At 38.5% G+C, this 21,976-nt stretch overlaps 2 protein-coding genes and 1 long non-coding RNA gene across 5 annotated transcripts; all 3 read left to right on the top strand.

The window, feature by feature from the left end:
- The first annotated feature begins 3,334 nt into the window (after positions 1 to 3,334).
- Positions 3,335 to 6,052, top strand: LOC132618890 (IQ domain-containing protein IQM4-like). The gene is made up of 7 exons (XM_060333887.1): positions 3,335 to 3,813; positions 3,902 to 4,082; positions 4,174 to 4,262; positions 4,605 to 4,692; positions 4,823 to 5,053; positions 5,146 to 5,247; positions 5,336 to 6,052. The coding sequence occupies exons 1-7, from the start codon at positions 3,491 to 3,493 to the stop codon at positions 5,789 to 5,791; spliced, it is 1,470 nt and encodes a 489-aa protein (XP_060189870.1). The 5' UTR covers positions 3,335 to 3,490; the 3' UTR covers positions 5,792 to 6,052.
- A 1,853-nt stretch (positions 6,053 to 7,905) lies between these two features.
- On the top strand, positions 7,906 to 8,355 carry LOC132619743 (uncharacterized). The gene has a single exon (XM_060334556.1). The coding sequence runs from the start codon at positions 7,906 to 7,908 to the stop codon at positions 8,353 to 8,355; it is 450 nt and encodes a 149-aa protein (XP_060190539.1).
- A 4,316-nt stretch (positions 8,356 to 12,671) lies between these two features.
- LOC132617644 (uncharacterized) lies at positions 12,672 to 20,740 on the top strand. Of its 3 annotated transcripts, none has more exons than XR_009573806.1 (3): positions 12,672 to 13,009; positions 15,467 to 19,587; positions 20,425 to 20,740. It is a non-coding gene; the product is annotated as an uncharacterized LOC132617644 (long non-coding RNA). The 3 variants fall into 3 exon arrangements; XR_009573805.1 differs by having other exon boundaries at positions 20,405 to 20,740; XR_009573804.1 differs by having other exon boundaries at positions 15,467 to 20,740.
- Positions 20,741 to 21,976: the final 1,236 nt, after the last annotated feature.

The following is a 21,976-nucleotide window of genomic DNA, read 5'->3' as shown; positions in this document are numbered from 1 at the left end:
CCATACAGTGCCATCCTTGCATGTGTGAGATTAATCTTTCTCATAATTAACTATCTAGCAATTACTATCATCACAATTTTTTTCCCAATTGACAAGTAATAATTGTAACAGTGAAATCCGTCGCAGAGAAATTAATTTAGCAGTCAACAAAACGTGGCGGCTAAGTAACTTTAGGGGTCGTTTGGTACACGGTATTAGCTGAGATGTCCCAGCACTAACTGTGAGATTAATTTTGTACCATGTTTGGTAGAAGATACCTTGTACCAAACAAAATATAAAGTGCATCCCAAACTTAAAGATGTGATATCCCATCTTATCCCATAAATCCTGAGATTATTTTATCCCATCTCTTAGATGGGATAAATTAGTCCCAAGAAATGAAATAAATTAGTCTCAGGATTATAATTCTGGAATAATTCTGTCTATGCACCAAACGACCACTTATTATACAAAAAGTAACTTAATTTCCCCTTCATTGTGGGAACATAGGATGGAAATTAATTTCAGTCCGAATCGCCATCTTTTCAACTGCTGTTTTCCTTGTATGTATGTGTATCGCTCTACTAAAAACAATAAAAACGAAACTTAGGAATTTTGCAAGTCAGTCTCTAATTATTTCGCTATATGATAATTAAGGAATTCAGGGTGTTTGAAAATCGTTTTTTCACGTGCTAAAACATTTTCATGGCACTTCAAGGACCATGTCCGCTGGTAAATACTTGTTCACATCGGGTGTTTACACCATACCATTGCAATTTATCATGCTTAAATGATTTAGTGAAGTGAATATATATATTAATTAATCATGGTTAAGTGATAGTTAAAATCCCAACAGTATATATTCAAATATATGTCATGCATTCATTGACTTGGCGTAAACACCCGGTGCGGGTAGGTTTTTACGGATGTTTATTATAGCTTATGAGCCGGGGGTCTTTCGGAAACAGCCGTTCTACCTTGGTAGAAGTCAGGTCTGCGTACACTCTACCCTCCCCAGACCCTACGATGTGGGATTTCACTGGGTTGTTGTTGTTGTTGTATTATAGCTTATGATTTGCAAGGGTACACTGCATAAAATACAAAATGATAGAGAGTGTGTCTTATTCGAGGCTAACACTTTATTGAGAACATACGTCAAAATGTACAGGCATGCAATCATAAACTTTCATATCTGAAAAGGCTTACTAAATATGAATCTGAAAATCCATGTTCACATTTTCCTGTTAAGAACTGGTCTGTTTTGGAATTTTTCCATGCCGTACTAAAATTATTCTAATTCATTTTATCTAAAAAAGATTTCTGACTCACCCCAATTGCACATTTAAATTACTAAACAAGACAATCATTATTCAATCAACTACTACTAGAAAATAAATTGAATAAAAATACTATAATAAAGAAAATAAGTCAGACCTAGAAAAATGAGGAACCCAGATGGGTGCAACAATCACAACACGCTGACACGTCAGTTAGTTATGTATTGGCGCGTTACATGACCCAAGACTCAAGAAGTAGTTGACCTCTGAAATTTTAACTTCAAGTAAGGTCCAAGAATTTGAAAAGAATTTTCTTGCTAGAATATTAAATTTTCTTTCTTTTTAAGGAAATTAAGAGGCGTTCTGGTTACATGGAAGAAACCTCCTAGTTCGTAAAGCTTACTTTTTTTGACCACTCAAATTTTCCTGAAGTTAAATATGTCATTATTTGGGTTAGAAAAAGGGGACAGAACTCTCTTGTTTTCTTTCTATATGTAAGGGGGCTGGTTTCGAAATTCCGGAACTTTGAATTGATCAAAGAACTCGTGGGTTTGAAAGTTAAAAGAAATTATAAAAAAGTACTTAAAAGTAATAATTTGTTTTCTTTACGACCAAGTGATATAGTAGGATAATTGAGATAGTTCATTCTTAATTAAAAGTTTTGCTTTCCAGACAAAGGATTGTAAAAGTTCTTAGAAGGGGCATATTATGTACCCCTCGCAGCTTGTTTGGATAGTTGTTTGCTATTATATTGTATTGTATTGTATTGTTAGTTTAAATAAAATATCTGTGTTGATTGCTATTTAAATTTTATTGTATTATATCGTTAAATTCATCGTTATATAATGACGAAAAGTCTCATTTTATATAACGTTTGATTTGGTGTGATCGCGACGTTATCTTATTTTCTTCTTCTTATTTTGTCTTTGCTTATTATCTAATAGAGTAATCCTTTTTTATCCTTTACTCTCTACATTTTTTTAATATCTCTACCTCGAACCCTACTTTTGTTGTAGGTTTGTCCTTCAAACTATTGATGTTTGACATTATATAACGACGGAAAGTGATACAATATATTTGACATGACACAATATAATTCGATACATTATAAAATGATACGTAACAACGGAATTCAGAATAGTCTAAACTAGGGGTGGGCGTTCGGTATTCGGTTCGGTATTTTTAAAGTTCGGGTTCGGTAATTTAAAATTCGGTAATTGACAGTAGATATCAAATACCAAACCGAAAAAGTTCGGTTCGGTTCGGTAAATCAAACTTCGGTTCGGTAAATTTCGATACGGTATTCGGGATTTACCATTTAAGGAAACAAAGTATACAAAAGTTGAGGTACAATATAATTGAAACAGATTTGTATACTTCTAAACAACTCTTTACATTCCAACATATTTGAAGTTCAACGACGAAGCATATTCTACCACAGAAACGTGCTTTTATATTCAAATTGAAGAAGCACAGTTTCGGGACAAGCAGAACGGAGGGGAAAACAAAGTGAAAAAGAAGGGCAGGGGACGGGAGGAAAAAGATAAAGATCTCCACAGCAACTGGATATGAAAATCATTCAAATGGAGGACAACACAAGGTCACAACCAGGAGTACAGAAATATAGTAAACACATTAGAGTGAATAATTCGGCATTCGGGAAATTACCGAATACCGAACGGTACTAATGTCTCTTACCGATCCCGAACCCGAATACCATAATTTTGAAATTTTATTCCCGAATACTGTACCGAATTACCGAATACCAAATTACCTAAATTCTCGGTTCGGTTCGGTAATTCGGTTTTCGGTAATTTATGCCCAGCCCTAGTCTAAACTCTGGTGGATTTTTGAATATCAAATGGTTAAACAAAAACAATATGTTCTTATTTCTTTTCTAGTTTCTTGTTCACATTAAGCTGTACGGTTATGTTACTTTGGACCCAAAAACAAAGGAGACCAGTTACAGTACGTGCAGTTCCCTCGTCCACTTGCTAATCTTTTAAGTCTCCACAATTTTAATTTGTTTTTCCACAAATCCACGCTTGAAGCTTCTCTATATATAACTACCAAGATTGTAATAATCAAGAGGCATCCTCGTGAAAAACTTCAAAAGAAAAGAAAAGAACTTTGAAAGTTCCGGTTCTTCTAATATACTTTCAGGTTTGTGATTTCAAGACTGCTAGCTAGTATTTTCCTTTGTTCTTCTGTTTGTCTTATTTGGTGAAAACTGAATGATGACAGTGATGAGACAAAACAGTTTCAGAGGAACAGAGTCAGAAACCATAATCCAATCAAATGGGGTTGATAAGAAGAATTCGATAATTGGAAGAAATTGTGAGCCCCTGAAACTTACGCTAGAGACCACACTATCATTCAAAAATCTAGTTCAAGATTCAGGGAAGGCAAAATCACCCTTTCCTGATCCTGCAATTATGTTTTCACCACGACCTGTTTGCGAGCTCGATGGTGCAGCTGTCAAGCTTCAAAAAGTATACAAGAGTTATAGGACTAGAAGAAATCTGGCTGATTGTGCTGTTGTGGTCGAAGAATTATGGTTCGTGTTACAACATCTTCGATTCCAATCAATATATGTTTTCTCTTTTAATCTATGTTTTATTGAAGCATTTGTGTGATGTATGTAGGTGGAAGGCATTAGATTTTGCAGCTCTGAAGAGAAGTTCTGTTTCATTTTTCAATGTTGAAAAGCCGGAAACTGCTGTTTCTCGATGGGCCCGAGCACGTACAAGAGCTGCCAAAGTTGGAAAAGGATTGTCTAAAGATGAGAAAGCTCAAAAATTGGCTCTGCAACATTGGCTAGAAGCTGTAAGTTGTGGAAATAATTATGCTAATTCTTTCATAGACGTTTTTTGTATGATCTGGCAATTTACTTGTTTACTTCTTATTTTCTGTGTAGATTGATCCACGACATCGGTATGGACACAACTTGCACTTCTACTATGATTTGTGGTTTGAGAGTGAAAGCTCTCAACCTTTCTTCTACTGGTGAGTATAGTACTTGATGAATTAAAAAAAAAAAAAAAAGGGCAGCCCGGGGCACTAAGCTCCCGCTATGCGCGGGGTCCGGGGAAGGGCCGGATCACAAGGGTCTATTGTACACCGTCTTACCTTGCATTTCTGCAAGAGGCTGTTTTCACGGCTCGAACCTGTGACCTCCTGGTCACATGGCAACAACTTTACCAGTTACGCCTAGGTCACATGGTCACATAGTACTTGATGAATGTGTTTATATATTTACCAAATGTTTAAGAAAGTTACATCTGTGTTCCAAGAGAAAGTTTCTCTGATCTGACATCTAATCATGTCATTAATTTTTCTACTATGAAGGTTGGACGTTGGAGATGGGAAAGAAATAAATCTTGAGAAATGTCCTAGGACAAAATTGCACTATCAATGCATCAAATATCTCGGACCAGTAAGTTCGCGTTCTGAATCTTTATTAAGCAATGTATGCTGCGTCCATGGATCTTTACTCTTTAGTTAACAGATCTATGAGGTGTCCATAGTTCTTTTGTACTTAACTGCTTCTACATTACAATTTTCAGAAGGAGCGCGAATCACATGAAGTAGTTATTGAGAACGGGAAGCTTGTATATAAACAAAGTGGTGGTTTCGTTCAGTCAGTAGAGGGTTCAAAGTCGATCTTTGTTCTTAGCACAACAAGAACATTGTATGTAGGACAGAAGCAAAAGGGCAAATTTCAACATTCAAGTTTTCTATCAGGTGGTGCAATCACAGCAGCTGGAAGACTAGTTGCTCATGCTGGAATTTTGGAGGTAATTATCCAACAATAACCACACTATATATACAAACTTAGAATCACATTTGTCGCAAATATATTTATTTTGTCCATGTATGTCTTCTGCAGGCTATTTGGCCATACAGTGGTCATTATCACCCAACGGAAGAGCACTTCAGCGAGTTCATTAGCTTTCTTGAAGAGCGCAATGTTGACCTTACAAATGTTAAGGTAAATGTTCAATAGTTCAGGCCTTAAAGGCATACCATTGTATTATGTTCAACCAACATTGCTAACTATAATTTAATTTCCTAAGCAGAGATGTGCAGTTGATGATGACTATCTTTCATTTAACGCTAGCAACGAGGGCTCAAACAGCCAACCATCTGTGGATGCAAAAGAATCCAAACAAAGAAGCACGTCTAATGTGGGCGATTCAACTGAGAAATCCATCAAAACTAGTCGTCACCAAGACAAGAGACCGGAGGACATCATCATCGATAAGAAAGCACCAGCATTTAGCTTCGCTAAACATTTGTCTAGCAAATGGACAACTGGAACTGGACCTCGCATTGGTTGTGTTAGGGATTACCCTACAGAATTACAATTCCGAGCACTTGAACAAGTTAATTTGTCGCCTCGGGTGGCCAATGGAGGCTTCAATTACTCTGGTCCGATCCCTTCACCAAGGCCAAGTCCAAACATTAGGCTATCTCCTAGAATTGCACATATGGGACTACCTAGTCCTCGAACACCTATTTCTGCCACTAACTAAGCAACTTTCGGAACAAATTAAGGAGTTCCAGTATTACTGACAGGGAATTAATGGGAGGAACAAACTAACTCAAATCTTCAACTTATTTGTTAATTCATATTTGTATGCGTCCCACCCCATTGCATTTGGATTTGGAAACAAGAAAAGAAATGTTCTTTATTCTTTTACAGAATTTTTTTTTGAAAATAGAAAACTGTGTATACAAGGTACCAATTACAAAAGTCTCATTTTATTGGATAAACTTTCTCTTGTGGTATTTCACCTCGTGCTGTTTTTTCGTCCAAAGATAAAATTTGAATGACTGTTGGTTGTATACTCCATTATTTTCACTATAATATTTTGCACTCTCATTGTGTGCATCCATTGTGCAATAGTTAGGGAAAGCCTAGTTGAGATTTTCTCTTAAAGAAACACAGTGTTATTTTTGGCGATAGACCAAAGGACAAAGTACATTATAAATGGACAGTGAAATATCAAATTGCAGTCACAATCACACAGCTAACACAGCACAAATAAAGTTGCCCAAGATTACAGATCAACTAGAACACAATAAGACACAAAGCAAATAGAGAAGAGGAAATAACACAAAAATTTAACAAGTTTCGGTCAAGCCTACGTTTTTGGATGCAGAAGCAGATAAAGTTGAGTACTACAAAGATCCCCAATTACAATCCTTTTATAAACTCCAAGTGTTTCCTAAACCTATTGTATTGGGGAAAATTCGTAGGTTATAACTGGACGAATGCTACAGTGACACGTGTCACAAAGGATGCATCAGATCTGAGTTAGCTTGCAGCGTCCCCGAAGGTATTCACATTGCTCCGGAGTCTCAGTGAGTTTCCTTATCCCGGAGGATTCACAATTGAAGAGGTTCCATTCAAAGGTCAAAGATCAACTATTACACAAACGCTTTGATCCTTCCATGGAGCACTAATGAGCATTATTACCGCCTTTATTGTGCATTATTACCACAACATTCATTTGTAATAATAAGGGCACAATTCATGGAATGTGTAACCCTAGGTCTAGTATAAATAAGGGCTTTTCATTTTGTTGTAAGGGTCATCTGAAAATAGATACAAGGAACATTTTCATACTTATATCGTTCTTAGTTTCTTATTGTTCAAATTCTTCTTGCCAAGGTTTCACCTGCTAGCTTACTTGGAGACCCTAGCTCAAAGCTTTTCCAAGGCCCAAGCTATTTTCTCTGGCTAATATCTGATTATATTTTGATAATCTTGCTTGTTGTTGTAGTTATCTCATTATTTTTGTCATATTGATCTACATGTCTTTAACCACGTACACAAATTCAATTGTACCGTTTTATGGATAAACAATTTGGTGCTCACTGTGGGGACTGGACAATAGTGGTATCATTGTGACCCTGCCTGTTATACTAACCTTCCTGAATTCTGTTTTCTTTAGCGTCTGATTTATATATGTCAGGAATCAGCAATGATCAAACTATCGGAAACAACGCTAACAACGAGCGGACCGGCCCAGACAGCTTTCCCCGTGACCCTGCAGCAGTCGATCGGTTGATTCAGAACGCGGATGGCGTAGCCTCGGGGGGTGCACAGACCGCGCAATCTACAGGGGATCAAATTCCTACCGACAAAAACCCCGAGGAAGCAATGCAGATCATGGAGCCCAACAACACGCAATGAGGGAAGAGATGTAAGAGGTGAGGCAGATCATCACCACATTTTCATCCAACCAAGGCGCAGGGACTGGAGCTCACGAAGAAACACCTTCTGCTCCAGAAAATGACAACAACGTTCTCGGGAGAGGCCAAACCGAGCCAAGAAACGGAGACGTGTTAGGAAGCAAGTCTGCCCTAGAAGACCTTTTTCGGGCGCGGGTCTTGCGGTTCATGACAGACATCACCAACAAGATGGATAAGACCGCTAAAGAAGCTGAGAAGAACGCTAAGGAGTTCCATCAGCGGATGAGCTAGATTCTCGGGGCTCCACCGGTCATTGAGGGTCTGGATGCAAAAAAGTATGTACAAATTGGCATATAAACCCGAGGCTGCACCGGAGCTGATTCAGAAAAGGTTCAAAATGATGAACATACCAAAGTATGACGGGATGACGGACCAGTAAGAGCAGATAATGGCACACATTATGTCGGTCAAAGGAAACAATCTAAAGGAAAAAGAAATAGAATCTATCCTGATCAAGAAATTTAGTGAGACGTTTACTAAGGGTGCCTTGACCTGGTATTCTCGTTTTCCTGAACATTTGATTGGCTCATATGCCATATTGGCAGATACTTTTATCAAAGCGCATATGAGGGCCCGAAATTTGAAGACTGGGAAGACGGATATCCTCTCTATCTCACAGGGAGAGTCGGAATTGATTCGGGATTTCGTTACCCTGTTTCAGAAGGAGCGGATACTGTTGCCGGCAGTCCCAAACGAATGGGTCGCTGAAGCTTTTAACAAGGGTTTGAATCCTCTAAGTTCGGATGCCTCACGCAAACTTAAGGAGAATCTCTTGGAATTCCAAGCCACAACATGGGAGGATGTGCATAATAGGTACGAGTCAAAGATCTGGGTGTAAGATGATTTGCTAGGGACTCCAGCTAGAGATATTCCTCATAAGACAGATAAGGGTGTTGGGCCAGACCTAAATTCATTAAAAACTCGATTCCAGCCTTACGCTCCTCCAGAAAAACCTAGTGATAGACAAGGTTATCGTTCATTGGAAATGCCAAACTCAGAGAGGAAAAGCGATCACGACAGGAATAATCGAATTTTTTAGAACTAGGATAGGGATAATTCTTTCGGCTCTTCATCAAAAAGTTCAGAGTACCCAAAACTTTCTGATACAACTTCAGTATCGATGAGGTGCAGATGGTGGCTGTGTTAAGGACTCACGCAGCAGCTCGTCCCCCGAAACCCCTTTTGATCTGATCCTAATTTTAGGGATCCGACCTTATGAGGACTTTTATGGGACACACGAACATAAGATAACGAATTGCAGACATCTCCGGGAAGAGGCAGCAGGTGGCATACGGGAGTTCTTGAGTGAAAGGGCCAAGAATAGTTACAAAAGATTTGGGCCGGCTGAAGGGTAGGTCGTCTCGGTCGCCCCTTCACAAGTGATGAATATGATTTTTGGGGGATTAATGATTGCTGGTACATCCTTCACGGCGTCCAATAAGACAAAGATATTGGTAACACGAGAGAAAAGGTTCTGAGAACTCCGGGATGAAGACATCATAACTTTCACCGACGAAGATACAATCGGCGACACTTTGCCACACAATGACCCCCTTGTAATCACTGTATTTATCGGTTATTTCCAAGTAAAGCGTGTGTTGATTGATCCGAGCAGCTCGACCAACATCATTCATTGGAAAGTGGTGGAAAAAATGGAAATGCTGGAAAGATTATACCGGCTATAAGGGTGCTCGTTGGATTCAACATGGCAAGTAACTACGAAGGGTGAGACCGATTTGCCTGTAGAGGTTGGGGGAGTGATAAAAGATACTAAGTTTTATTTGATAGATGGAGACATGCGGTATGATGTAATATTTGGGAGGCTGTGGCTACATGATATGAAGACGGTTGCCTAGACTTTGCACTTATTGTTGAAGTTTCCTACTCTAGAAGGAATCAAGAGAGAAACCAGCAGTGAAGGATATGTTTGCCATTGAAGATCAAAAGGGTGAGAAAGCAGCCCTAGAGGCCAAATAGCAATCACAGAAACCCGAGCCCATCCCAGATACAGTTCAACAGTCTCTTCCAGAAAAGGCGGAACAAACGGGACTAGAAGGGGAGCTTCGGGATAGGCACCAGGTCTTGCGGTATTTTCAGGTGCCCGATGACTCAGACGCCACAAAATCAACAGTCGAGGAATTTGAGCAGATCACTTTGTATCCCGAGCTCTAGGGAAAAAAGGTATACCTTGGACGGGGTTGACCCCAGAGCTTAGGAATGTTATTAGTCAATATCTTTAAGATAACAATGATTGTTTTGTCTGGTCCCATAATGATATGTCAGGTATGCCTCACGAGGTTGTGACCCATAAGCTGGGCCTGGACCTTAGTTTTCTTCCGATACGACATAAGAAGCGGCTTATAGCTGAGGTTCATAACAAGTTTGTCAAAAAGGAGGTATCAAGGTTGCTTAAAACAAGATTCGTCCGGGAAGTTAAATACTCGAATTGGCTGGCAAACGTAGTCGTAGTACCTAAAAAGGGAAATAAATTTAGAATGTGCGTAGAGGGCATAAACCGCATTGCATCATACCGCATGGAGCCTTAGCCTCCCAAATATTGTATCATACCACATGTCTCCATCTATCAGATAAAACTTAGTCTCTTTTATCGTAGTACCTAAAAAGGGCAATTCAAGATAACATAGAGTAAATGCATAAGTAATGCCAAAACAACCCAAGATACTTAAGTCTTAATAATACATAGATAGAAATATCTCTAAGCCTGAAATCACTCCCCAAAACTTGGAATTCACAAGTACAGAGCTACTAATCCAAATACAAATCTGAATAATACATAAATATAGTCTGAAGTAATAAAAGACATAAAGTAAAATAAGAAGGAGTCTGGCGTCGTAGGACCGTCATCGGCTCACCCTGAAACTTCAAGAAATGCTACAAAGATCTACACGCCTCCACTCGTACCCGTATCCGTACCTGCACACAGAAGGTGCATCAAGTGTAATGTGAGTACGGGAAGCACGTGTACCCAGCATTATCGTTGACTGAACCATAAAGTCCATCTATGTCTAGAATAATCATGAAGGTTCAACGTTTCCATCATTTTAAGTGAAGAATAAGTGTAAAGATCTCATCTTTATATCAATTATGTCAGGTATGAGCGTAAAGATCTCATCTTTATATTCTTTAACGCACATATGGCATGAAATCAAGTCAGACGAGCCTAAGTAGTATAAGATGTAAAGAATGCATGCAATGCAAGTGAATAGTATGCAATGCAATAGCCATATGCACCGGTATATACACGCTCCTGCAATGGGTAGGGTGGCCATCATAACTCAAATAAACAACAATCATACCAACCTAAATGGATTTATCCATCATTCCTCGTGGCCCGAAGGCTAAACACACAATCTTCGCTACTTCGCATAATTATTTATAAGGTTTAGTTACCCATACAGTTACACCAGTACCCACACAAGTGCTCGTCATCTCACGAGCACAGGACCCCCAATTCCTTATTATGCCCCTTAATTACATTTACCAACACATAGCACTGCATAAAAGGTCTAGTAAGACTCAACTTGCCTGATCCGAAGTCGAAGACTCACTCCACGACCTTTCCTTTCCTCTGAGCTTTTGAACGAGTCCAATATGTTCAAATGCAGTATCTACATAAGAATACACGTCTAACGATATCAATATTACCATATGAAGGATTCAGGTGCAAAAATTCAACCCAAAGCCCCATCCCAAATCCTGAAGCTCAAAACAAAATTTTATTATGAAATTGTGTTCAAATGATCAAATCGGCACTCTATGAGGTTAAACAAATCTAACAACACCCATATTGCTATACTTTAGTCTGGAACCCAAAAATGAACTCGAAAAGGTGACCCCGAGCCCACAAGGGCAAAACTGGAATTTTAGCTTAGATTCATCTTACCCATAGTCTAGTCAGTTCATATACGTTCTAACCACAAATGAATCCTCAATTTCACAAACCTCAACAAAACCCATTTCCATGGAAACTCTTATTTCACTACTTTGAAATCATGAAAAAGAATTAATAATCAATGGAAGGAATCACTAATAATCACTTAAATTAAGGTTAGGAACCTACCCCAATGAAGAATCCTGAATCTAGCCCTTGATATCACTTAATTCTGAGCTCCCTAGCTTCAAAAATGGGTTTAGGAAGAATGAGGTTCGAATTGGGAAAAATCCTTAATAATTTGCCAGTGGGGCCACAGAAGCGGACCATAGGCCGCAGGCGTGACCTCGCACCAGCAGCTAAAATTCTGCAGGTACGGAACCCAATAAAGTCCCTGAAGCCCGCAGGTGCGGAAGTCCACCCGCAGGTGCGACTCCGCCCTTGCGCACCCAAACACGCAGGTGCGGCTATAACACCTCGTACATTGGCGTTCGAATGCGTAGTACTAAATCTATATGAGTTTGAAGGGATTAAGATTATTCATGAGGTTATAGAGGGTTTATAATAGTGTTAAAGAGGTTACGTGGGCATTAGAGGTTAAACGAATCAGAGAAAATAAGTTTCGTCAAAGTTCTGCATAAGGAAGGAAATACAGTCCAAGGTACGGACTATATAATAGTTTCACGGACAATATATACGTAATACCCCTTAAGTTTGACAACCTTGATACCGGTAAATATTATTTAGATATGATATATATTTTCTTTAAGTGAAACCTTTTGGTAAAAATTTGATAAATATGATTTTATATGGTTACTATTCTTACTACTTCTGGATATGTTTTAAATTATGCACATGATATGAGTAAATTTATAAATGGAATTTTCTTTACTTAAAAGATAGAAATGATTTTCTCGTAAGAAAATTATATTTTCCCGCTTTGAGAATTTATAATACAAAAATATGTATTTTTGATATTAGATTGAGAAAATTAGAATTTGATAAAATATGTTTGTACAATATTTAAGTGAATTGAGATCAAGAAATTAATTAAAATTTTTAGATAATTAATATATGGACATGATCCACGCCCTTTTTGGACAAATGACAGCAAATGCATCTTTTTGCATGCACGCAAGGGATAAGGTTGTTGTGGCATGATTTGAAGGTGCGTATCGAAAGTTTAATGCATGTAGTTACACGTGTCAAGTGGGAGGGGATACTTTTAATGGGTTAACTTTCAGTAAATTTTGTGCATAAAATTGGAAGCTAAAATGTTTCTTTCTATTTTTAAACTTTCCTATTTTTTATATCAACCAAAGACTACGCAAATTTCACTCTTTTCCACTTTAGCTAAATATCTTGTTTCTTAAGACAAGTTAGCAACAGCGTTTTCTTTCCAACATAGCATCAAGATTTTATATTTAAGTGGATCGAAGGTTACTTCGTGGTGAACTAAAGTGACGAGATCTTCAAAAGAAGGTGACTCAAGTTTTATCCGTCGTCTACGCCTTTCTACGAGCACGTATGAGCGTCTAAGGTTAGATGTCTATCAGAAGAATTGACTCGTTATAGTCATTCAATTTAAGATGGATTTGAGGTACGTAAAGCTATTCCTTTTATTTGCCACTGCGACCCGACGTTCGTTCATTATTTCTGTACATGAGTGACGAAGTCTAGAACTTACGAAAGCGTATCGACTCTATGTTTGTGTTTAGAAGGTTGAAAGAGAGTTATGTCACGTGTTTCAGTATATGTTCCACTAAGTTGTTCCATTCGTAAAATCAAGCTTCTAAAATCATCATTAGCGGATTATTGTATTTCACTAAGCAGAATGGTATCAACATAGTTCTTCGCAGATTCTTATGAGTGTAAGAGCAATCAAATGTTAAGTATCATGGACTTTCTATTCATACAAAGGATGGTCCTATTGTTATCGCTACTGATTTCCTGATAACCGATTCTCTTTGTAAATTTCGTGTTCTTATTATTGAAGAGTTTTCCAGAGCTATCGTACCTCTTTAGTTACCAAGTTCTTGTAAGAGATCTAGCGTCTAATGTTACTAAGTCCACACATTTCTAAGTATTGTTAAATGGATATAGACAGTACTTAAGATGAATGTTGTTGATGGTTTGGTGTTATTGAGGGGCTTTAGAGCATTATATAAGATGAATTGGGTGTATAGTTTCGGATGTTCATCGATGGATCATAGGTCCTATTGAGAATGAATTATACGAATGGCTCCTAAAGTATCATTAATGGATTATAATTTCTACTTAAGGTAAATCACGTCATAGTACGTTATTAAGATGAATTGTATAATAGCTTCAGTTGTTTCGATGATGGATTATAGTCCGTAGTCAAGGTGAATCATATCGATAGCTTATGGCACCGTGATGGGATTTTGGTAGCCTATTTAAGATAAATTATCATGATGGCTTCTAAAGTACCGTTAATGGATGATAGAGTGTGTACGTTAAATCATATGGATAGTTCCGAGTTATCGTCATCGGGGTGTAGATTGTTACATAAGCTAAATTGTATAGATAAATTTTAGACAATTGTAGATGGGTCGTAAGTTCTAATAAAGTTGAATCATGTTGATAGCCTACAAAGTGTTGCAAAAGAGGCTATAGAATGTTGTTTAAGATGAATGATGCTTAGGATGAATTATGTGACAGTTCTTAAATGATAGTTGCGAAGTTACAAACATTTAGAGGAAAGAAAGTAAGTTAATAGTTACAGGCTATAGGTATGGGATTACAGAGCATCACTTAAGATGAATGATATCATGTGGCCAATATCTAAGGCATTGTTAGGGGATATAAAGCGTAATTAAAGGTGAAACAGATTAATGGAATCGAGGCTGCCCTTCTTTGAGTCATGGAGCGTCCTTTAGGATACAAAGATGTAGGAGAATTCATAAGAATCTAGCAGTATGGGATTAGAATGTTAGTAAAGATGAACTAAGATGGTATAGTTGAGCACGATACTCCCCGAGGGTGAAATAATTGAGAAAGTTGGATTATAAGTGAAGAGTATCAAACGACAATATTATAAGAGCAAGAGCATATGTCTAAGCCGTATTCATTTCCTCCAGTAAGAAGTACTAATGTGCGTCCCTGTCTCTACGTGAGTTCTAAAGACAACAGGTATTGTAAGTCTCTTAGCTGTCCATAAGTTTTCCTACCACGTGATCTTATCCAAGTTATGTTGAACTCTATATGATTGACTATAGTTCTTCATTTACCAAGTTGTCAAGTCCTTCTACAGGAGTAATTTATACGTCATATATGCATCAGTGAGACAGATTCACATAAACTGCTTTATAAGAATTATATGTTATGCCTCTAAAACTGGAATAATACAGATTCCCAGATATTTATTGTATACTTGTATATATATATACATGAGAATGGCCACTGCATTTGCATCATGTCATTGCATGTTCAGAGAGATTATATGCCCTATGGACGGACTATGATACGCATAAGTGCACAGTTCTTCAGATATTATATACCCTATGGACGGATTATGATACGCATAGGTGCACAGTTAACGTCAACTATGGACTGTCTGATGAAACGCATAGTCCATCTTAAATTCAGCGTGTCCTATGGATGGTCTATGAAATGCATAGATACCACCTCAGAGCACCTCATCTGCACATCATTATATTGATATTGTATGTTGCATTCCATTCAGCCTCGTATGACACATGTTCTATAGAAAGTAAAGAAATAATCTAATGTACAATGATCCCAAGTATTACAGTGAATGATCCCAGATTGTCACTCTGCATAGCGACCTAAAGATATCATCACAAAGATACCAATGAAAGTTCAGGAAGAAAAAAGTACAGTAAGACTTGACATGAGTTCTTGTAAGATGTTTCAGAGCCTGCAGTTCTATTTTGTTGATCTTATTTCAGTTGTCTCTTCTATGAGCTTCAGTTTATTGTATTTGTTGCATGTCTTCCTTACGTAATCGGTACAATCTTTATGTACTGACGTCCTTTGGCCCTGGGCACTGCATTTTTTATGTTTCACATTGCAGGTTCAGATTTACATGATGACAGGCATTCTTTCTATATGATACAGATGTTCAGCGAGATGGTGTAAGCTCCACTTCCCTCTAGATCAAAGTCAAGTCTAGTACTCTTATTAATGTTAGAAATTACTGGTTGGTCGGGGCCCTATCCCGACACTTGTATCAGTTGTCTATTTGTAAGTATTCATAGAGGCTTCATAGACAGTACATGTGGGTCAATTATATTCAGTTGCATATCATGGTCTAGTGGCTACATTTATGTTTAGAAGTTATTTACAGATGTCATCTGTCTCTCAAGTTACATTATTCGATATAGTACAAGTTTACCGTAGTTGCATAAAGAGTATAGTTCATCCCATTCAGATTTGGGGCTTGACAGTGGCCCATGCCGACCTCGCTAGTCTCACACATACAGACCAACACGCGCAGGTGCGGTGCACCAGAACCAGAAAATGGCCAAAACCCAAAAACTTCTGATCCAACACTCGAAACTCATTCAGAACCTCCTGAACACAAATCAAATGTTCATTTCTATCATAAAACACGCTACAAACTCGCTCGTGCACTCGAAATTCCCAAAGAGGTTACCTTGACCTAGTGTTGACCTAGGTCGACTCCAAAGCATCAATATTTTAACTTTCCAACAAACACCCAAATCACACCCGAACAGCTTGAGACTCGAACCGAAGGCTCGACTAAGTAAAAAATCACATTTCGGACCAAACGGAATCGACGAAACTTCCAAAATTAAGCATTTAACCTCGATGTTGACTTTGCTCAAAGATCTATATTTCTTTAATTGAGAAAACTCCATTTTCACTAAAACCAAAACCCACCTGATTACCTCGAGAACCGCAACACCCATCCTTCAAGTCATAAATACCAAATTGAAACTACGAGAAAGGTATTTTGGGCAAATAAGTAAAACTATCAAAATGACTAAGCAAGTCGTTACAATATACCTGATAAGTTGGACATATGTGAAAGTGGTACAGCAGTTGACCGGTCATATAACGACTCTCAACAGGTTCATATCTCGGTCGTCTGAGAAGCCACATAAGTTCTTCTCGCTGCTCAAGAATAAAAATGACTTTGAGTGGATGCTAGAGTGTCATCAGGTATTGCGCAATTTAAAAGCATACCTATCCAGTCCTCCGCTCATGTCAAAACTAAAATACGAAGAACAACTTATGGTGTACCTAGCCGTCTCGGAGGTGGCGGTAAGTGCGGTTTTAGTAATGAAGAAAAAAGTATGCAATTCTTAGTTTACTATATAAGTAGAATCATTTCCAGGGCTGAAACTCGGTACCCGCTTCTGGACAGTTTAGCCATTGCTCTAGTGATGGCATATCGAAAGCTTAGGTCTTACGTCCGGTGCCACCTCATTGATGTAGAAACTATGTTTCCTTTGTTGAATGTGCGTCAAAAGACCAAACTTTCAGGACGGCTGGCCAAATGGGTAGTGTAACTCAGTGAATTCGATATAGAATATAAAACCCGCACCGCGATTAAGTCACAAGTCCTAGCCGAATTCGTTGCTAATTCCAATCCAAGGGTAGCTCCACAAGTAGAAAAAAGAAGCCGCCCTGGTCTCGGAGACTATCCTAAGGGTTTGGATGCTCTACGCTGATAGGGCATCTAATGTAAAGGGAACATGTCTAGGAATAGTCTTACATACTCCCTCCGGTGAAATTTTGAGACAAGCAATACATAGTGTACCTTTAACTAACAATAAAGCTAAGTACGAGGTTGTAATTGCAAGTCTTGAATTATCCTGCGGACTGAGCTCTAGAAAATCAAGGTAAAATGCGACTGCCTATTGGTAGTAAATAAGGTCCATAGAGTATTTGAGGCAAAAGAGGAGTGCATGTTACGGTATCTCAAAAAGGTTCTAAAGTTGCTCTCCAGATTCTAGGAATGGATGATGGTGCACGTACCCTGGAAAGAAAACATAGAGGCGGATGCCCTTCCAATTTGGGATCTTTCACAGAAGCAGAAGGATCGAGTACTGGATCTGTAGTGCAATTTCTTTACTAGGTATTAGATCTCGCGGGTTACAATGAAGTGAATTCAACGAGCTTTGTTTAGATTGGAGGAATGAATCCACAGATTACCTCAAACACGAAAAGCTACCGGATGACTTAATGGCGTCTAGGGTGTTAAGGGCAAAAACAACACAGTATGGTATCATAGATGGGATACTTCATCGGTCGTGTTAGGATGGTCAATTTGCAGTAATCATTCCGGGGCAGATTCGTTAATGAGAAAGCTGATAAGAGCTGGATACTATTGGTCCCTGATTAAGGAGGATACAAAAGCATTCTTTCAGAAGTGCGACCAGTGTCAATGCCATGCTTGAATGTTTCATCAACCGGGGCAAGAATTGCATCCGGTTATGTCTCCATGACCATTTATGAAATGGAGAATGGACATAGTCAGGCCTTTGCCTTCTGGCCTGGGACAAGTAAAATTTGTATTTGTTATGACTGATTATTGTTTTAAGTGGGTTGAAGCAGGTGCCTACCAGAAGGTATGGGAGAATGAGGTGATGGATTTCATCCGACAGCATATCATCCGCCAGTTTAGGATGCCGAAAGAATAGCTTGTGACAATAGGCCTCAATTTATCGGCTCCAAGACACTAAATTTCTGGAGGACTTGAACATCAAAAGGATTACCTCCTCTCCTTAACACCCCAGCGCAAACGGACAGGCGGAGTTAATTAATAAGACTATAATCCAAAATTTGAAGAAAAATCTAGAAGATGCCAAAGGTTTTTGGCTAGCTAAATTACCTGAGGTGATTTGGGCGTACCGAACCACAGTAAAGTCAAGCACCGGGAAACGCTATTTTCCCTCGTATATGGAGTAGAGGAATTATTCCCGGTCGAAATGGGGACTCTGTGTTACACCCACAGTTTTGTATTTTGAGATTCACCATGCATTAGTTGTTCTAATCTTGGATACAAGGTTATCAAGGTTAAATGAAATTAGACAAGTTTATCTCATAGTTATAAAGGGTTAAGTTCATATTTAGCAGGTATTGGACGGATTAAAAGTTGAACAAATTGACGAAAAAATGTTTCAGGGGAAAAGTGGGTTTTACGGCCTGATATACCAATCGTATAATGTTTTACGGACCGTATATTTGGCTAACCTCCACCGTAAACTGGTTCCAGAAAGGGTGAACCACTAGTGAAGATTTACGGTCCAATTATATGGACCGTACACTGTTTTACAAACCGTATAATTGACTGACTCCATCGTAAAATGGATTCAGAGAAGGGAGAAGCACTGATCAGGATTTACGGTCCAGTTATACGGACCCTATGAGTTTTACGGTCCGTAAATTTGACCATAAAATTGGGTCGGGCCAGATTTTGTTGAAGTTATATATATTCGTCCCTCACTCATTTTAATTCATTTCCAACATTTCCCAACTTCTTGAGAGATCTAGAACCTTCTCCCTTTTATATTTAACAAAACCCAAGTGAAATCAAAGATCAAGAGGCAAAAATCAAGAGAATCAAGTGTTGGGAGGCTCACTAGGGTTTGTAGAACCCAAGAATTTCTTTGGTGTTGAAGTTGGGGTTTCACTCAAGTGGGATAGTTGATTCAAAGCTTGATCTTGTGTGATTAAGGTAAGTTTTTACATCTATTTTTATGTTATTAAGACTGCTTGGTTGTTGAACAACTTGAATGAGGGAAGAAAGTAAAAGAGGAAGTTCAAAATTTTGAGTAATAAATTAACTTGAGTTGTAGTTGTTGGAGTATTTTGAGTATAATCTTGCTATAAATGGTGGAAATGATTATGTGGAAGTATGGTATACGAGTGTATATAGGGTTGTGTTGAAATTATTGTTGTGTGTTGATTATGAAAAGTAGTTTTGAGCATTAAATGATGTCTCTTGATTATGGAATTGATGATAATGTTATTGTTGATTGGGAGTTGTTTTATGATATAATGGAAGTCGATAAGAGGGGAAATGCTGCCCAAATTTCGTCAATTCGTTATTAATACTAGTTTGAACTTAAGAGTGTTTTCAAGACTTAACCTTAGTATGATTCTCTTGAATGTAGACTTTACGAACTTGGAAGGAGAACGTTAGGTGATTAAGGAGACGTTAAGGTATGTTAAGGCTATCCCTTCTTTCATTTTTGGCATGATCTTATGATATGAACCAACAAGCGAGTAAACGAGCTTCCATATTATTCTACTCTTAGAAGCAGTAGGGGTACTTCAGTCATTGATGTTCCTATACCCCTTTTATGATTGTTCCTTCTATTCATGGGTCTTGAAAGTTCTTATATTGATGATATTAGCTCAAAGATGTACATCGGAGGTAGTACGACCTTATGTCACTCCAAGAGTCATACGTATTCATTTAATTTATGCATTGCATTCACTTATACATATGCACATTGACCTATGACTAGAAGGCGTTATATACGCGTATATTATATGTATATGGCGTGTGGGGAAAGGGATAGGCGTTATATACGCATTACCATCTGATCAGTTGTGCACAGTGATGATGATGATGATGATATGTGGATCGGCCCGTACGTTCCTCGGCACTATTATATGATATATGGATCGGGTCGTACGTTCCTCGGTACTATTATATGATATATGGATAGGGCCGTACGTTCCTCGGCACTAACATATGGGATATGGATCGGGCTGTACGTTCCACAGCACTAACAGTTATATTATGACCTATGCATATCATGCGCCCTCAGAGGCATTTTCATGTTATACAGAGTTATACAGATGTTCCCAGATGTTCAGCCACAGATGCATTCAAATATTGAGATTTTCCTTCATGTTGCAGATGTCTCTTATGATTCATATGTACTTGATGTTCCTATGACTTTGTACTTGATGTTCTTATGCCTTACATACTCGGTATATTATCCGTACTGACTCCCATATTGTTCGGGAGGGTTGCGTTCATGCCCGCAGGTTCAGGTAGGCAGAGAGGCGATCTAGCTCAGTAGGATTTCCCCTCAGCTGTAGTTGGTGCGCTCCACTTGATCCGGAGTCGCAGTTCATTTTGGGTATGCTATATTCGAGATGCATGTTTATGGGTATGACGGGGCCCTGTCCCGTCCTTTCTACAGTTTGTAGTCCAGTAGAGGTCTGTAGACAGTTGTATGTAGATGACATGTGATGTTGCCTTGTTAGCTCCTATTCTTTTGTGTACAACATATCTAGCGGCCTAGTCGGCTTGTATTGTTCTTTCCAGCTTATATATATACAGATTGTACAGGGTTCATGATGTCCTCCTTTCTTGAGTCAGTATAGTTCAGATTGAGTTATTTATGGGCCCTTGTTATTTAGTGATGTTCAGATACAAGCATAATGGTGTTTGGTCACTAGAGATCAGGCACTCGTCACGACTCATCGGTTTGGATCATGACACTCTTAGTCTATGATATCTCTGAGCAGATGAACAGGCCAAACGGATGCAATGTTGGTTCAGTTGGATTTATTTAAGGAACATCAGGACCTTGCATACATTTGGATGGTGGCACAAAAGCAATAGATGAAATGGTACTATAATCGAAGGACCAATCTTTGGCAGTTCAACATCGGGTACGGGGTACTTCGGAAGGTACACAACACTCAGGATATAAACACATACAAATTATGTTCCAACTGGGAAGGACCATATAACATTATTGGGATCGCCGACTGATGTGCCAGGAATTTTGGCACATCCAATGCTTTTTAACTCTAAGTTTTACTTATTTTCGAGCAAATTTGTGTTAGTTTGATGTTTTTTATGTGTTGTGCAGGTATTGTGAAGTTAGAATGCTCGGAAAGCAAAAAAATGAGGAAAATAAGCAATCTGTTCTGATAAGCATAAGGACAGACCGTCAACATGCTCGACGGTCCGTCGAATTGCCTCGTCAATAAGTTCCTGCGAAGTAACAAATCATCAAAGCATCATCAGATCGTCGACACGGTCCGTCGAAGTGCTTCGACGGTGGAGTTCCTGCAGAGTGAAAAAGCATACTCAGATCGTCGATATGGTCATCGAGCATGTCGATGACCGTCGAAGTGCAAATATGACCCGTCGAAGTGCAAGCCGAGTTGGAACAGGACTAGAATTGATTATTCCGAGTTTGACTTGTATAAATACCTGTTTAGGTTTTATTTTTCAGACATTTGGAGTTTTAGACTTGTAGTAATTACTTTTGAATTGTTATTGCTTTTGAAGATTTCCAGACAATTACATTCATTACTTTCAAGTTTTATTCGTAAGTTCAATACAATAATTCAATTATGCGATCTTCAATCTTTTATTTTTTTCTTGTTGCCATGAGTAGCTAAACACATTTACTAAGGTTGTGAACTCAAGGATGGGTGTGTTGTGATTGGGGATCGTGAAAGATATACACATAATGGATTGTTAGGGTTTATTTGTTCTTCGTTTTCATCATATAGTTAGTGGTTGCAAACATTAGCTAACGCCATAAACTTTAGTTTATTTGGGAAAATAGCTAGGGAT

This window comes from Lycium barbarum, chromosome 11 (assembly GCF_019175385.1).
Source record: "Lycium barbarum isolate Lr01 chromosome 11, ASM1917538v2, whole genome shotgun sequence".
Classification (NCBI taxonomy): Eukaryota; Viridiplantae; Streptophyta; class Magnoliopsida; order Solanales; family Solanaceae; genus Lycium; species Lycium barbarum.
Note: the sequence above shows the minus strand (reverse complement) of the source record. Positions and strands in the feature narration are given on the sequence as shown.

Bases quoted from the DNA above. Each gene is read 5' to 3' on its own strand.
- LOC132618890 (XM_060333887.1), top strand. From the start codon at position 3,491: ATGATGACAGTGATGAGACAAAACAGTTTCAGAGGAACAGAGTCAGAA. The intron at 3,814-3,901 runs GTTCGTGTTACA...TGATGTATGTAG, and splicing joins GTTGTGGTCGAAGAATTATG to GTGGAAGGCATTAGATTTTG. The intron at 4,083-4,173 runs GTAAGTTGTGGA...TTTTCTGTGTAG, and splicing joins TGCAACATTGGCTAGAAGCT to ATTGATCCACGACATCGGTA.
- LOC132619743 (XM_060334556.1), top strand. From the start codon at position 7,906: ATGGCACACATTATGTCGGTCAAAGGAAACAATCTAAAGGAAAAAGAA.